Source organism: Mobula birostris, chromosome 13 (genome assembly GCF_030028105.1).
Source record: "Mobula birostris isolate sMobBir1 chromosome 13, sMobBir1.hap1, whole genome shotgun sequence".
Classification (NCBI taxonomy): domain Eukaryota; kingdom Metazoa; phylum Chordata; class Chondrichthyes; order Myliobatiformes; family Myliobatidae; genus Mobula; species Mobula birostris.
The window spans coordinates 24,680,167-24,697,710 of record NC_092382.1 but is presented as its reverse complement, the minus strand read 5'-3'; the positions used below and the strand labels follow the sequence as shown (position 1 = coordinate 24,697,710).

The following is a 17,544-nucleotide window of genomic DNA, read 5'->3' as shown; positions in this document are numbered from 1 at the left end:
TGTGTGGGAATTTCACTGCCATGTCTGCTTCCTTAGCAAACAACATGAAGAACAGTGAATAACAAGTTTGCAGGCAATTTGTAGGGATTTACCAAATCCATGGTGCAGGGAAACTGAAGGGCTTTTTCTCTAAATATGGACTGGAAAAGCATTAACAGAGGCGACAGAGACGTGAGAGTTTTGTAAACTTCCTGATTCAACTATTCTGGTCCCAAATGAAAATTAACATCTTTGGAAATTGTTTATGGAACTGAATGGAGGCTGAATCATGGTTCTGGCCAAGATTTCTTATGTATCTGTTCAAGAGCTTCGAGTAATCAGATAAAATATGGGCTGATGCAATATTGATAATGTTTACAATATGTGTTTTCTTCGCCCTCTCCTCTGTTAAATGTGCATTTGTGTGATCCAATTCAGTCTGTAGTTAGGAATCCTCACAATCTCTTGAGCCCATGCGCTGCTCTGTGCTCCAGTCTTACTGAGACGATGTGCTTACCGATGTAGTGAGCTTCTCATCCAGACGGTCACAATTTAATTAATTGCAATATTGTTTATAGGTATTTTCAGTCCTTTCCAGCTTCCTTCCCAGAATCCCACAACCCTCGGTTTCCCTGTCCCAATTCCCATCTCTCACCCTTCCACAGTGTCCGTCACATAACACCGGCACACATGAATGTCAGTTTCTGCGGACTGAGCAGAGGATTTTGTCCCGAATCTCACCCTCACTAACACCGTCTCCTGATGGACTTCCCAGGATTATTGATTTGGAAATTAAACTGGGTAACAGTATCACTGTTTGAACTGAGGGAGTGCCGGTGTGAACAGAGTGGGGTTCATATGCTGCTCCGGCGTTGAACAGACTAGTTGGGGTGTTATCTGCTTTTCTCATTAAATGGAAACCGTCATTGTCATTCTCTGACGTGAACTTCAATTGACTCCCAACTCTAAAAATGATGACCTGTGGGATGTAAGAGAATTTAGAAAAGCGATTTAGGCTGAGGGCTGTTCCGGGGATTGGACGGCTGTAAGGGATTGATTTTCCGTTTCACGATAAAGAAAATGAAAAACAAAATCAGCTTTTCACTCTTCCAGATCATCTTATTTTCCACTCTGACCCCGGTGGAAGGAGCTTTAGTTGCAGAACCCAGAGAGGTGTGATCCCTTTCAGCAACCCCGCCCCCTAACTCTTCGAATTCTACCTCATAGTGTCCTCTGAAAGCTCTCCCTCCAGCAAACATTTTCCATGTGTGTCATTGTGCTATGTTGCAAACATTTATCTGGTCAAATTCACATGGCTCAACAACAATATGGCCCTACACAATATCAACCATTGGTGGAAACAACTGTTTCTTCACTTACCTTTCAGCTCACCGGGAATCGTCGGTATGGATTGATGGACCGGAACACAACCTGCTCGGATTAAAAAAATTAAGGAATTGAAAATTGTAAAATTATTAAGTGTGTGATGTTTGAATCCAAAATTAAATTAATATCTGGTATTATCTCACCATGTGCCTGTATTTCTTTCAGTATTTTGTCCAACTTTGGAACACCAATCCGCATTTTGACAAAGGTTTCCCACATCACCCTCCGGGCGCGGGAGCCTTTCTCCATCACCAGGCTCAGGAGGAGTTTAGAACTGTCCGCCCGCTCTCCCTTATCAGCGAGATCAGAGATTTTCTGTGAAGAGTAACAGTGAACATATTGGGGACTGACAGATTCACACAGAGAATGAGGAGTAAATGATGTGCTCTGTAACGGGATCACACTGAGCAGTCACCCGGACGGGTGCTGATCCTGTCTGGACACAGACTGTACATTCTGAGTGCAGAGAACACGGAGGGACATTCACCGTGAACCTGGTCTGCCAGTCAATGAGATCCTGGCTGGTCTGTGACCGCTTCATTGATGTGGCTCCAAATCCATAAATAATTCCTCACCGGATTTGATGGTGTAGAACAAAAATCAGAAAATAATGATCGCAGAGGAAGAAAGAAGTCAGGAGAGATTTTATAACAGTGAGCAGTTGCAGAGAAGTTGCAGAAAAGGTGACGTAATTCATCTCCTTAATCAACCTGTTCCAACATGACAGCGGATTACCGGCTGACACCTGACGCCTTTCCTTTGCCTTTTCCAGTGAAGGTTTATTCAGTGATTACACTTTACAACATGGCAGTATTCCCCGATCCACACTGTTTGCAGTTACAGATTGTAACACAATCATCTCCACCCAGAACAGAACACACTCCAGCTCCCGCGGCACCCACTGATGATGTCCCGGTTCTCAATGACATCCTGCCGTCACGCTGCACGGTCTTCCCAAACCGAAACCTCCTGTCATATTTCCATTTAGTACTGTAAACTCACACAACTGTTACCTGCTCAACTCAGTCTGAACACTGAGCAGCCACCCACCAGTCCGCGGGGTCTTTTCACCCCTTTCTATCACTGGTTCAGACTCACATGTTTGTAATTGCATGTACAGTATTTATTTTCCAGCTGTTTGTTTATCTAATTTCATATCCGATGAGTCAGAGTTCCGACACCCATCAGTCCTGTGATGTGTGAAAATTCAAACCCATTCTCCCTCCCACTCACCCGATGTTCCTCTCCACTGAACTGATTCTCGGCCGTTAACGCCAGGCTCACTCCGTGCACCCCTCCTTCCATCGCCTGCTCCAGCCTGTCCCGGTAGAAATCCGTCAACTGCAGCAGCTGGAAATTGTTCCAGCTTGCCAGGAGCTCAGTGATCGCTGAGCTCGGATCTGTGAAGGAAAATGGGGAAACAATTGAATAAATTATCAACGTCCCATTAGACAGCAACTTTCTCTCAGGAAACTAAAATTGGTAAATTGGTCATGGAACACAATCCGAGATGGGAAGGGGTAGACAGGTGTGGGGCTGCGGATGAGGAGAATGGATGCGGCCAGGGGGTCGGAGAATCGGGGGTGTAGGAGGGGGTTTAGTTCCATCTGTTGAGCCTTCTTGGTCCCAGGAGTATATCTCTCTGTCTGGAAAGGACTCTGTTTATTCCTGAGAATATAGTAACCCATCACCATCACTCCCTGGTACTGCCCATCACGACCGCTTTGCTCTGAGTCACTGTCTGCCTGCCTGGTCAAACTCTTCCTCAGAAAATCTCTGCAATATCTCACAAAATGCAGGAGGTACTCAGCATGTCAGGCAGCATCTGTAGAGGAGAATAAACAATCAACGTTTCGGGCCAAGGCCCTTCATTGGGACTGAAAATGAAGGGGACAAAATTCCAGATATTGCCACATTACTTTCTATTCCTTGTGGTCCTGATCTTAAGCGTAAAATGTTTATTCCTCTCCATGGATGCTGCCTGACCTGTTGAGTTCTGCAAATGTTTTGTGTGTCTTTTTGCTGCCCAGAACTTTCAGCACCTGTGGAATGACTTGTCTTCTGGAGTAACTCGCTATTTTAATGTCCATCACAATCTGTTAGAGGAGCAGGAGCAGACGCTAACATACCCGTGTCCTTTCCCGATGTTGACGTCACTGGAACTCCTCCACTGCTCACATCTTGACCCTTTTTGACGACGGGAGTGACCAGTTTTTGCTGCTCTGTAACAAAAAAAAAATAAAAAAATAAAAAAAATAACGGAAGGGTCAAACGTTAATTGGGGTTTAAAGGAGAACACCGTTTTGTTTATAAACGGAGGCAAACACTTCCAAACATCTTGGGCCTGCCCACTGAAGCCTTGGCATGGCCTGGTCCACCTGCGCCCATCCACCCACAGTCACACAATGCACATTTCCGCTGTCTTCATGGATTGTACACTGGGCCAGGATTCTCCAGGGTATCTACTCGCCTTATTGCAGGCAATTCCCTTTTAGGGAGCAAACTTGCGTCCTGGACCGGGAGGGATGTGTTAACAGAAAGGCAAGGCAGGTTGAGCTGACAGCGCCCACTGCTTTGGTCCTCCTACCACTGGTGGCGCTGTGGTGAGTAATGGACAGCTATTACAGCAGTGTGGGGTGAAACATTTCTGCTGACCAATGGGACATCTATTGCTCTTGTCACTGAATTATACAGATATCTTAGTCAGAACTGATTCTCATCGTCTCCTTTCAGTTTAACATCGCCTGGCATTGACACCTATAGCAATATATGATTTGTTTCTACATAGAAACACTCTGACATCCCTATCAACGCAATCCCACCCACAGCATCAAGACATCTAGTCCTAAACCGTTACAGTTTCTCTAGCAGGACTTTAAGACCATAATTATCTTCAGTACTCCCATCAAAATTTCTTTGAGCATATCACCTGGTTATTATCAAATAGTTACATGGCACATTGTTAAACACAATGTAGGCGCCATACATCCAAAACAACATTTGGCAAAAAATCTTTGAAATAAATAAAACAAAATGCTGGAATTATTCAACAAGACAGAGAGTGTGTTAATATTTTTGGTGGAAGACCCTGTATCAGCACTGAGCTTGTGTGTCGGAGCCATGTACTGTTCTCTATCTACATTGTATTCTGTGTGGCGTATTTATGATGCTTCTTATGGTAACTAGCAACGCGGAGGGAATCAGTTACATATTCGTGCTTTGTTCCATGGGGTACACAGCTGGCGACTGACGGATGTCATATATTTTGTTATTATCCTCTCAAATATGCTGAACTTACACTTGGGTACACTTCAGTTACATCGCTTCACGATTGCATGTTTGCTGATTGCTAATAAAGAATGGAATACATATCACCGACATTTGTAACAATTATCACTGTAGCTGACGGGAGCCATGAAAATATAACAAACCTGTGGGGTCTCCAGCAACAGCAACTTGGTTTTGTTCGAATTCACCACCACATTCTCAACAGATGTTTCTCAATCTGCCGATCATTTAAAACATTCTGATGTACTTAATGAATATTTTGCTTCAGTATTCACAAGTGGAAAGGACCTTGGAAATTGTGGGCGTGACTTACAGCGGACTGAAATGCTTGAGTGTATAGACTTGAAGAAAGAGGATGTGCTCGAGCTTTTGAAAGTCTTTAAGTTTGATAAGTCGCCGGGACTGGATGAATTATACCCCAAGCTGCTGCGGGAACTGAGGGAGGAGATTGTTGATTGTTGATTAAATAAATAAAACAAAATGCTGGAATTATTCAACAAGACAGAGGGTATGTTAATATTTCAGGTGGAAGACCATGTATCGGAGCTGAGCCTGTGTGTCGGAGTCATGTATCTGTTCTCTATCTGCATTGTGTATTTATGATGCTTTTTTTTATGATCCGCATCAGCCGGGGTTTGGTAAACGCGGAGGGAATTAGTTACATATTTGTGCTGTGTTCCATGCGATACACAGCTAGGAACTGACCGATGTCATATATTTTATTATTATCCATTCAAATACGCTGAACTGACACTTGGCTACACTTCAGTTCCATTGCTTCGCGATTGTATGTTTGCTAATTGCTAATAAAGGATCGGATACATATCACTGTTGTTGCCAATACTGAAAGAAGAAGTGGAACATACTATGAAGAAAATGTGAAAGGGAAAATTATCGTGTCCAGATAACTTTCTGGTAAAACTGCATGAAGCGCTAGAAGATTTTGGTGTAGAAAAATTAAGACCTAGACTTCAAGACCTATACTTCTGTTTCATTGACTACACAAAAGCCTTTCACACAGTGAAACTCCAGGTCATCATGAAAATGCTTAAAGATGTTAATATCGACGGAAAAGATCTAAGAATTACTGGCAACAAAGTGCAGCCATACAGATAGACAACGAGATTGGTGAATATCAGCCAATAAAGCGAGGAGTCAGACAGGGTTGTGTTCTATCACCAGAGCTGTTCTCCCTGTACAGTGAAATCATCATGAGAACCATACAAGACCTACCTGGAATAAGCATAAGAGGATACAATATCAACAACCTCCGCTATGCGGATCATACAGTACTGATAGCAAACAGTGAAGTAAATTTAAAGAAACTAGCATCTACCATCAACACAGAGAGCGAAAGACTTGGCCTAACCTTAAACAAAAAGAAAGCTGAAGTAATGGTAATATCAAAGAAAGCTGATATCCAAACTGTGGGATCGTATTGGTAAACGAAATCCTGAAACAAGTTCACAACTTCAAGTACCTTGGATCATGGGTAACATCTGATGGCAAATGTGAAACAGACATAAAAGCAAGAATAGCAATGGCACGAACAGCATTTACAGAAATAAGAAACATCCTAACGAACAAGAAAATAATGATTGACATCCGCCTTAGAACTGACAGCTGCTACATTCTCCCTATATTGATGTATGGCTGCGATTCATGGACCATCACAAATGCAATGGAAAAAAGAATCAATGCAGCAGAGATGTGGTTCCTCAGAAGAATGCGATGCATATCATATACGGACAGGATAACCAACGAAGAAGTTCTGCAAAGAACGAAAAAAAGACGTACATTACTTTTAAAAAACTCAGAAAACAACCATCAAAGTTCTTTGGACTCTTCATGCGAAGAGAGACATTAGAACATTTAGGTACAACTGGAAAGCTGGAAGGAAGAAGAAGCAGAGGCAGACAGAGAATGAAAATTATAGTTGGATTAACATCATGGTTAGAAACAAGGGAGGCAACAACTACAATTCGGAGGGTCAGAGACCGTGATGGATGGAGAGACATGATCGCCCATGCCGAACGGTAAGGCACCTAAATAATAATAATAACATATCATCGACTTTTGTAATAATTATCATTGGAGTTGAGGGAACGTCATGCAAGTATAACATATCATTGGGGGTTGCCAGCAATGTCAAGTTGATTTTGTTAGAATTCACGCTACATTCTCAACAGATGTTTCTCAATCTGTAGGTTATTTTAAATATTAGATTATTAGATTACCTTAGATTATGAAGACACTCAGTCCTCGTTTATTGTCATTTAGAAATCATGCACTAAGAAATGATACATGTTGCTCCAGATGATATCACACAAAAAAAGGACAAACCAAAGACTAACGCTGACAAGACCATATAATTATAACACATAGTTACAGCAGTGCAAAGCAATACCATAATTTTCTCTTCGGATCAAGAAGACAGCGGTATGAGGCTAAGGATTTCCAGCGAGAAGACATTTTATTTCCCGGAGTAGGAGAGAGGCCAGACTGCGCAGGCGGGTGACGTCAGCCGGTTGAGCGCGAACAGTTCAAAAAGAAAACCGCTATATCCTGCGGGCAGTGTCGGAGCGGGCTGCGGAGTGAGAGGGTGCAGAGTGAAAGGGTTTTGGCTCAACGGACTTCGACCGTTGAGTCTCACAGTAACGGAGTAAGTTACAGTTTTCTGGTATTTAATACAAACAGTAGCATTAGAGGTATGCATCTAGCATTAGTGTTGTGCTTGGAGTGCCAGGTTGGGGACCCTGGGAGACCCGCAGCCTCCCCCAAGGATACATGTGCACCAGGTGCACTGAGATGAGGCTCCTGAAGGACCGTGTTAAGGAGCTGGAGATGGAAATTGATGACCTTTGGCTAATTAGGGAAAGTGAGGAGCTGATAGGTACTACCTATACAGAGGTAGTGGATAGCACCCCTGTGACAGTCCCCCTCAGAAATCGATATATTGTTTTGGATACTGTTGAAGAGGCAGACCTGACAGAGGAGGACCACAGTGAACGAGACTCTGGCATTCTGCCCAGTGCCGAAATCAAGAGAGCAAGAAGAAATACGGTAGTTATAGGGGATTCCGTCATAAGGGGGATGGACAAGAGATTCTGCGAGCCGGACAAGGATACCCGGATTCTGTGTTGCCTCTCTGGTGCCAAGGTACGGGATGTCTCAGATCGAGTCCAGAGTATTCTGAGGAGAGAGGGCCATGGTACATGTTGGTACATGTTGGTACCAATGACATAGACAGAAAAAGACAGGAGGTCCTGAAGAAAGGTTACTGGGAGCTAGGAAGAAAATTGAAAAGTCGGACCTCCCGAGTAATAATATCAGGATTGCTGCCTGAGCTGCACGCTAATGATGCTAAGAATAGCAGAATTAAGCAGCTGAATGTGTGGCTAAGTAACGGGTGCAGGGGGCAGGGCTTCAAATTCTTGAATCATTGGGATGTATTTTGGGGAAGGTATGACTTATACAAAAAAAGATGGATTACACCTGAACTCAAAAGGCAGTAATATCCTGGCGGGATTGTTTAATATAGCTCTTAGGGAGGGTTTAAACTAAGTCGGCAAGGGGAAGGAAACCAATCTGTTAGGATCGAGGAAGAGGAAAATAGAAATAAGTCAAAAATACTGTGCAGCAAAGATGGCAAGAAGGACAGGCCGGTAAATGTACAGGATAATTTGCTGCAGAATAGAAATATAGCAAAATCGGCAGCAGATACTGATCTAAATGTACGGTACTTAAATACACGCAGCATTAGAAATAAAGTGGATAACCTTGCTGCACAGCTGCAGGTTAAAAGATATGACATTGTGGCCATCACCGAGTCATGACTAAATGATGGATGTGATTGGGAGCTGAATATCCAAGGATACACAGTGTATAGGAAAGAAAGGAAGGTAGGTAAAGGAGGTGACGTGGCCCTGGTGGTAAGTAACAATATCAAAACAATAGAAAGAAGGGACATAGGATCTGAAGAGGCAGAATCCTTGTGGGTGGAATGAAGAAATGGCAAGGGTAAAAAGACACTAATAGCAGTTATATACAGGCCTCCAAACAGCAGCCGGGATGTGGACTACAAGTTGCAGCTGGAAATAGAAAACGCGTGTCAGAAGGAAAATGTCAAGATAATTATGGGGGATTTTAATATGAAAGTGGATTGGGAAAGTCAGGAGGCCTTCACCTCCGGAGATTCCGGACCACACAGTTACAGCGGCAGCGAAGTGGACGTTTCAGAAGTTTCTCCAGATGTTCCGCCGTGTTTTCACGTGTCTCCATCAAATCAGAATTGTTCACGGTACCCTACTTAACACATACAGATATCATTCACCGCAGAGGCCGCGCACGCTGCGTCACGCCGCCATCTTCTCCTCCGTCCTGAGGAGAATTCCACATCCTGCGGAATATTCTGAGGTATTTGAGTGTATAGGCATTAAGAAAGTGTATGTGCTGGAGCTTGTGAAATGTATTAAGTTAGATATGTCGCAGGACTGTAAGAGATATACCCCAGGCTACCATGGGAAGCAAGGAAGGAGATTGCTCAGCCTCTGATGATGATCTTTCCATTATCAATATGATGGGGAAAATACTAGCGAATTGGAGGTTTGCAAATATTGTTCCCTTGTACAAGGAAGAGTCTAGAGATAACCCAGTAAATTATAGAGCAGTGAATCTTACTTCAGTGATGGGCAAGTTGTTAAAGAAGATTCTGAGAGGCAGGATTTATGAGCATTTGGAAACAAATAATCTGATTAGGGATTGTCAACTTCGCTTTATCAAGGGCAGGTCATGCTTTACGGACCTGATTGAACTATTTGAGGACGCAACAAAACACTTTGATGAAGGTAGAGCAGCGGATGTGGCGCCTATGGATTTCAGGAAGGCATTTGACAAGGTTCCCCAGGCAAGGCTCCTTCAGAAAGTAATGAGGCATGGGATCCAATAGACGTTGCTTTGTGGATCCAGAATTGGCTGCTCACAGAAGGCAAAAGATAGTTGTAGATGGTTCGAATTCTGCATTCAGAACGGTGACCAGGGGTATCAAATTTCAAGACAGAATATAGTATTAATGGTCAGACTCTTGGCAGTGTGGCGGATCAGAGGGATCTTGGGGTTTGTGTCCATAAGACACTCAAAGCTGCTGTGGAGGTTGACAGTGTTGTTCAGAAGGCGTATGGTGTGAGTGCTTTCATCAGCTGTGGGATTGATTTCGAGACCTGTGAGACAGAAACAGAAACACAGAAACCCTACAGCATAATACAGGCCCTTCGGCCTAGAATGCTGTGCGTACATGTACTTACTTTAAATATTCCCCGGGGTTACCCACAGCACTCTATATTTCCAAGCTCCATGTCCCTATCCAGGAGACTCTTAAAAAACCCTATCGTATCCGTGTCCACCACCGTCGCTAGCAGACTATTCCACGCACTCACCACTGTGTGTAAAAAAAAACTTACCCCTGACATCTCCTCTGTACCTACATCCAAGCACCTTAAAATTGTGGCCTCCCGTGTTAGCCATTTCAGCCCTGGGGAAAAAAAAGCCTCTGACTATCCACATGATGCTTAAAGCCATATAAGACCATAGTTAGACCTCACTTGGATACTGTGTTCAGTTTTGGTCACCTCACTACAGGAAAGATGTGGACACCGTAGAGAGAATGCAGAGGAGATTTACAAGGCAGTTGCCTGGATTGGAGAGTGTGCCTTATGAGAGTACGGTGAGTGAAATTGACCTTTTCTTCTTGGAGCGATGGATGATGAGAGGTGACCTCATAGAGGTGTATAAGATGATGAGGGGCATTGATCTTGTAGATAGACAGAGGCTTTATCCAAGTTCTGAAATGGCTAGCACGAGGGGTCATATTTTAAGGTGCTTGGAATTAGGTACAGAGGGATATCATGCAGATACAGGTGGGTGCATGGAATGCATTCCCAGCAAGATAGTAGATGCGAACACAATAGGGTCCTTTCAGAGACTCTTAGATACGTATACAGACCTTAGAAAAATAGAGGATTATACTGTAGGACAATACTGGACATTTTCTAGAGTAGGTTACATGGTCAGCACAACATTGCTGGCTAAAGGACCTGTAATGTGCTGTAGATTTCTATGTTCTCTCTTTTCATGTTTTATTGTTTCACAACGTTCAATGACATTTGATTTAATGTGTCTTTTCTGACAATGATCAACATAAAATACTTACGTAAGTCAATGTGAAAACATCTATTTAAAGTGATCTAACTCAATTCCAAATATAAAACACAAAATAATTGATTGTATAAATATTCATCCTCTTTTAATGTGACACCAAATCAACACTGTTGCAGCCAATTGGTTTTATAAGTCACATGATTAGTTAAATAAGATCTGTTTTTGGACACCTGTGTGCAGTCAAGTTGTTTCAACCGATTGTAGTAAAATACACCTGTATCTGGAAGGTCCAACTGCTGCTGAGTCAGTATCCTGGCAAAAAAAAAAAAAACCCGAAAACAAAAGAACACACCAAGCAGCTCCGCAAAAAGGTTATTGAAAAGCTTAAGTCAGGAGATAGATATAAGAAAATGTCCAAGTCACTGAATATCCCTTGCAGTACAGTTAAGTCAATCATCAAGAAATGGAAAGAAAATGGCACAGCTGTAAATCTGCCTGGAGGAACTGTCCTCAGAAACTGAGCAACAGTGCAATAAGAGGACGGGTGAGGGAGGCCACCAAGAGACCTATGACAACTCGTGAGGATTTACAAGCTTCAGTTGCTGGGATTGTAGAGACTGCGCAGACAATAACTGTTGCCCGGGCGCTTCACCAGTCACAGATTTATGGGAGAGTGGCAAACACAAACGCACTGTTGAAAAGAGAAAACTCACATGAAATTTCGGCCAGAGTTTGCCAGAAGGCATCTGGGAGACCCTGAAGTTCGAAGGTCTGATTAACTCAAAATTGAGCTTATTGGCGCTCAGTCTAAATGCTATATTTGGTGTAAGCAAAACACCACACTAGAGACTAGAATACTACAGCACAGTACAGGACTTTCGGCCCTCATATATTCCTAAAAAAAGTGTACTAAACCCAGACTACTCCGTAACCCTCTATTTTTCTTCCATCCATATGCCTATTCAAGATGCTCTTAAATATCCCTAATGTTTTAACCTCCACCACCATCCCTGGCAAGTCAATCCAGGCACCCACAACCCTCTGTGTAAAAAACTTACCCCTGATGTCTCCCCTAAACTTCCCTCCCTTAACTTTGTACATATGACCTCCGGTGTTTGCAATTCGTGCCCTGGGAAGCAAGTACTGACTATCCACCCTATCTATGCCTCTCATAATCTTGTAGACCTCTATCAAGTCCCCTCTGATCCTTCCATGCTCCAAAGAGAAAAGTCCCAGCTCTGCTAACCTTGCCTCATAGACGTGTTTTCCAATCGAGGCAACAACCTGGTAAATTTCCTCTGCACCCTCTCCATAGCTTCCACATCCTTCCTCTAATGAGGTGACCAGAACTGTACACAATACTCTCACTGTGGTCTCACCAGAGATTTGTAGAGTTACAACATGACCTCTCTACTCTTGAACTCAATCCCCCTATTAATGAAGCCTAGCTTCCCACAGGCCTTCTTAACTGTCCTATCAACCAGTATAGCAACCATGAGTGATGTATGGATTTGAACCCCAAGGTCCCCCTGTTCATCCACACTCTTACTTAACCGACCATTAACCCTGTACTCAATCTTCTGGTTTGTCCTTCCAACATACATCACCTCACACTTATCAGGTTTGAACTCCATCTGCCACTTTTCTGCTCCACTCTGCATCCTGTCTGTATACTCATGTGACCTTCGACAACCTACAGCTCCTGCCACTTCTCCAATCTTCGTGTCATCCGCAAACTTACTCACCCATCCTTCTGCCTCTTCATCCCGGTCATTTATGAAAATCACAAAGAGCAGGGGTCCCAGGACAGATCCTTGCAGCACTCCACTAGTCACCGACCTCCAGGCAGAATACTTTCCTTCCACAACTACCCTCTGCTTTCTTCCTTGCAAGCCCCTTTTTTATCCAAACAGCCAAAGTTCCACTGATCCCATGCCTCATGACTTTCTGGATGAGTCTCTCGTGAAGGACCTTGTCAGATGCCTTGCCAAAATCCATGTAGTGCACATCTACCGCCCTACCCTCATCAATTTCTTTTGTTACCTCTTCAAAAAACTCCATTAAGCTCGTGAGGCACGACCTTCCCTTCACAAAGTCATGTTGACTATCCTTGAGTAGACTGTACTTCTCCAAGTGCTCGTAGATCCTATCATTAAGAATCCTTTCCAATAGTTTGCAGACCACCGACGTAAGACTCACTGGTCTATAGTTCCCAGGTTTCTCCCTATTACCTTTTTTTAAACAAGAGAACTACATTTGCCATTCTCCAATCCTCTGGCACCTCCCCTGCAGCCAAAGAGGATTCAAAGATGATAGTTACTGTTCCAGCGATCTCTTCTCTCACTTCCCACAGCAACCTGGGGTATATCACGTCCGGCCCTGGGGACTTAGCGATCTTGATGTTTTTAACAAGATCCAACATTTCTTCTTCCTTAATGTCGACATTGCCCAGCGCACAGGCCTGTTCTATTTGACCTCACCCTGATCAAGGTATTTTTCACTTGGGAATACTGAAGCAAAGTATTCATTTAGGACCTCCCCTCCCTCCTCCGCCTCCAGGCACATGTTGCCTTCTTTGTCCTTTAGCGGCCCCACCTTCATTCTTGTCATCCTTTTGTTCTTCACATACACAGCACGCCTTGGGGTTCTCCTTAATCCTACGTGCCAAGGCCTTCTCATGCCCCTTTCGAGCTCTCCTAAGTCCTTTCTTAAACTCCTTCCTGGCTACCCTATATTTCTCATGAGCCCCTCCTGCTTCCTGCTTCTTATATCTAACATATGCTTCCCTCTTCCTCTTGACGCGTTGTCTAATGTGTTTCGTCAGCCACGGTTCCATTTTCCTGCCTTTTTTCCCTTGTCTCAGTGGGACAAACCTATCCTGAACCCAGCACAAGTTGTCCCTAAACTTCCTCCACATTACTTCTCTGCTTTCACCCTGTTTCACATCTGTTTCCAAATTACTCTTGCTAGTTCCTGCCTCATCCCTTCATATTTAGCCCTTCCCCAGTTAAGCACTTTCCCATTTTGTCTGTTTTTATTCTTTTCCATAGCTATGCTGAAGCTAAGGGAGTTGTGGTCACTCTCACCAAAATGCTCCCCCACCAAGATATCTGCCACCTGACCAGGTTCATTACCGAGAACTAGATCCAGTATGACCTGTCCTCTCGTCGGCCGGTCCACATACTGTGTCAGGAATCCCTCTTGAACACCCCTGACAAATTCAGCCCCATCTATCCCCCTTGCAGTCAGGAGGTGCACATCGTCAAAATCACAAGATTCCTACCATGAAGCATCATGATGTGGGGACATTGCACAAGTAGAAGGCCCTGGAAGGCTTGTGAAGGTAGAGGGTAAAATAAATGTAGCAAAAAACAGGGAAATCCTGGAAGAAAATCTGAGGTAGTCTGCAGGAGAACTGCGACTTGGGAAAAGATTTTTTCAGCAGCAAAATAACCCCAAGCGTAAAGTCAAAGCTATATAGGAAGAGCTTAAAAACAACAAAGTTAATGTCCTGGGGAGGCTAAGTAAGGGTCCAGACCTCAATCCAACTGAAAATTTTTGGCTGGACTTGAAATGTTCTGTTCACTAACGATTCCCACGCAATTTGACAGAGCTTTAGCAGTTTTGGAAAGAATGGGGAAAAATTGCAGTGTCCAGATGCACAAAGCTGATAGAGACCTATCCGCACAAGTCAAGCCTGTAATTGCTGCCAAAGTGTCATCTACTAAATAGGACTAGACATGCGGGATGTGTATACTATTTATCTATAGTATAAAATTATATATAAATAAATGCCAATAAATCTCACGACATATATCTGTGATAGTAAGCCTGTTTCTAATTCTGAGAAGTTTTACCTGACTGTTGCGTATTTTTGTTTATGTCTGTTAATCCTCTTCCTCATACTGTGGTAGGTAGTGTTAATTTAAGTGCACTGGAGTGTTATTTCAGTCCTTTTTTTTTAAGTAAGTTTTCCAGATCGGTTTCAGACCAAGATATTATGCCAAAAGAATACGTTAATATAGGCAGAGCGAACATGTTTATTGCCTTTGTTATATTGTTACTATTCAGCTCAGTTTAGCAGATTTTCTTAAGCTTTGAAGGAAATTCTGTTGAAACAGTTCTCTTTATCACATGATGATCAATTTTCTTTGTTTGTTGATATCCTTAGTATCGTCATGTTTCATATCCATCCATCTGTTGTATTGAATGCTGATGCTTTGTCATACGCTATAAGCTCTACAATATTTTTTGTAATTTTTAATGTTCTGTACTTTTCTAGTCTAAAGCTCACGTTTAAATCTTTGGACATCAGTTCCATTATTTGAATTAATTGTTTTAGCTTTACTGATGCAAGAGTGAATAATTTCAAATCATTCTGTACAGTAGATGTGTCAAGGTATACTTCTTTTGTTTTTTTTTTTCCCCTGCTTTAATATCCGATTTTTGTCCGATTCAGTAAATTAGAGAGCGGGTTTAAGGCTAGACTAAACCATAGCAGGCGTTGTGTTTTGCTCTGGAAAATGCCTCCATTTATTTTGAAAACAGTAGTTGTTCCTTTGAGGTTGTTAATAGGGTGATTACTGTCTGCCAATGCTTCAGATGTTCTAAGTATCAGGTGTATATATTAGGAAGTTCTTTTAACCGTGAATGAGGGACAGAATCAAATGGTTGTTGATAGACAATATAAAATTTAAAGATTTCTGCTTTCCCCAAGACTTGATACAGAATTAGATAATATATTACCAATTGTTTCTTAAATCTGTTCATACATTAACAGTATTCTTTCTGCTCTTCTGTAAGTATATTGTGGTTCGCTAAGTGAGTGGTTATTAGATATGACATGCACAATGTTACAATTTTAAATATAAAATTGTCTCATTATTATTAAGAGCTAATAAGAACATTGAATAGTGACCATTCAATAGTCTTATAAAATGCAGAATTAGAGATGTCCTTTTGGCTGGCGGTACTTCCATTCAGCCTTTGATATCCTCTGCCCCACGGGAGTATGAAAGAGAGAGTTTTGCGGTGGGTTAGGGTTCAGCAAACAAGGCTTTGGGTGGGGGAAGTAGTGTTTTGCTAACTGGATGGAGTACTTCCAGGAGGTGACAAATGAAGTTACACAGTGGATATTGTCTACTTGGATATTAGTCGGATGTTTGACAAGGTCCCACATCGGAGTCTCATACAGAAAATTAACATGCTTGGGAACTGTGGTGAAATGGCCTTTTGGATTCATAGTTTTCTTCTTCATAGCAGACAGTTGGTAATGAGGCTTAACCTGGCTGACGATCTTTGACCAGTGATTATCCACAAGGAACCACACTGGTATCAGCCATATATGTCCCCCTCTCCAAAAGTGGCCTCAAAAACCTACCCAACAATGCTCTTGGAATTATTTTACCATAAGGACCACTTTACCAGAAACCAAGCCCTCCCACCCCACCCACTCACCTCTTTCAATTTAGGATTGGAATAAATGTTGGGGCTGTCAATGAGAGTCGCTTCCCAGAGATGCTCTCAGCATCCTGGCGAAAACATTTCCCTGAATTCATATCCCAGAAATGCTCTTTTATCTGGACAGCTGCATTTCCTCTAATGCACATCCTGGAAATCCTCGGAAGAGGTAATAGATTTCCTGTAGTGGGATAACGGGTGCCCCACTACACCACATGTACCACAGCCACACATTTCCCCTCTCCCCTGACCATCCCTCCAACAAGGCCTCCCTCCTCCCTGCCACATTCTGTGAACACATCACCCTCAGATTTTACTCACTGATTCCTTGCTGTTGGCTTGACAATTCTGTATTTAACGAGGCAGTCGACTTACTTGTGCCGGTGCCAGGATCCTGAGCAGCGTCTCTGGACTGACAGACAGTCGCCTCACTTGTACTGGTTCCAGGGTCCTGCTCTGTGTCTCTGACGTCACTGTCTCTGGGCTGACAGACAGTCGCCTCACTTGTGCTGGTTCCAGGGTCCTGATCAGTGTCTCTGACGTCACTGTCTCTGGGCTGACAGACAGTCGCCTCACTTGTACCGGTTCCAGGGTCCTGATCAGTGTCTCTGACGTCACTGTCTCTGGGCTGACAGACAGTCGCCTCACTTGTGCCGGTTTTAGGGTCCTGATCAGTGTCTCTGACGTCACTGTCTCTGGGCTGAATTTGCTCTCCCTCCTCTGCGGCCGGACCACATTCAACTGAGACATTGTTCTCAATCTGACCCTGCTTTGGTGCATTGTTTCCGGTGTCCCAATCATCTTCATTCGATGAACCGCCTCGTGAAAACCTCTTGAGTGCTTTCCTCAGCCGATTTAATTTCCCGCCTGAAATAAATGATGAATTACAAGTTATACTGGAGTGATTTAGAGCTCAGCAAAACAAGGATTCACAAAGGGTGGCTACAATAAGACCATAAGATATAGGAACATACTTAGGCCATTTGGCCCATCGAATCTGCTCTGCCATTCAATCATGGCTGATCTTTTTTCTCCTCCTCAATCATATTTCTCGGCCTTCTTCCCATAACCTTGGATGCCCCACATACTCGCCTTACACTTTGACATACAGTATCCTGTCTCCTGGGTCACAGACTGACCATTGCCTTGATACGCACACTGTCCAGTCCCCTGGTTCACAGACTGACCTTTCCCTTAAGACGCACACTGTCCTGTCCCTTGGAGGAATCTTTTCTGTACCCTTTCCATCATAATGACATCCATTCTGTGCCCTAT

At 43.3% G+C, this 17,544-nt stretch overlaps 2 protein-coding genes across 3 annotated transcripts in view; one reads left to right on the top strand and one right to left on the bottom strand.

Annotated features, from left to right (window-relative positions):
* Positions 1-5,281, top strand: part of LOC140208606 (uncharacterized) — a 53,303-nt gene extending 48,022 nt beyond the window's left edge. The window contains exon 3 of one of the 2 annotated variants that reach the window (XR_011888840.1): positions 1,531-5,281. The gene's annotated coding sequence lies outside the window, so the exon portion shown is untranslated. Of the gene's footprint in view, positions 1-1,366; positions 1,508-1,530 lie in introns of those variants that run through there. The other variant, XR_011888839.1, reaches the window with a different exon arrangement.
* LOC140208587 (NACHT, LRR and PYD domains-containing protein 3-like) overlaps positions 1-16,819 on the bottom strand; it is a 38,702-nt gene extending 21,883 nt beyond the window's left edge. Inside the window, 5 exon segments of the mRNA XM_072277365.1 lie at positions 1,360-1,410; positions 1,509-1,680; positions 2,599-2,765; positions 3,495-3,587; positions 16,645-16,819. Of these exon segments, the coding sequence (XP_072133466.1) occupies positions 1,360-1,410; positions 1,509-1,680; positions 2,599-2,670 (295 nt within the window). The 5' untranslated portion in view covers positions 2,671-2,765; positions 3,495-3,587; positions 16,645-16,819.
* Between the last annotated feature and the right edge of the window lie 725 nt (positions 16,820-17,544).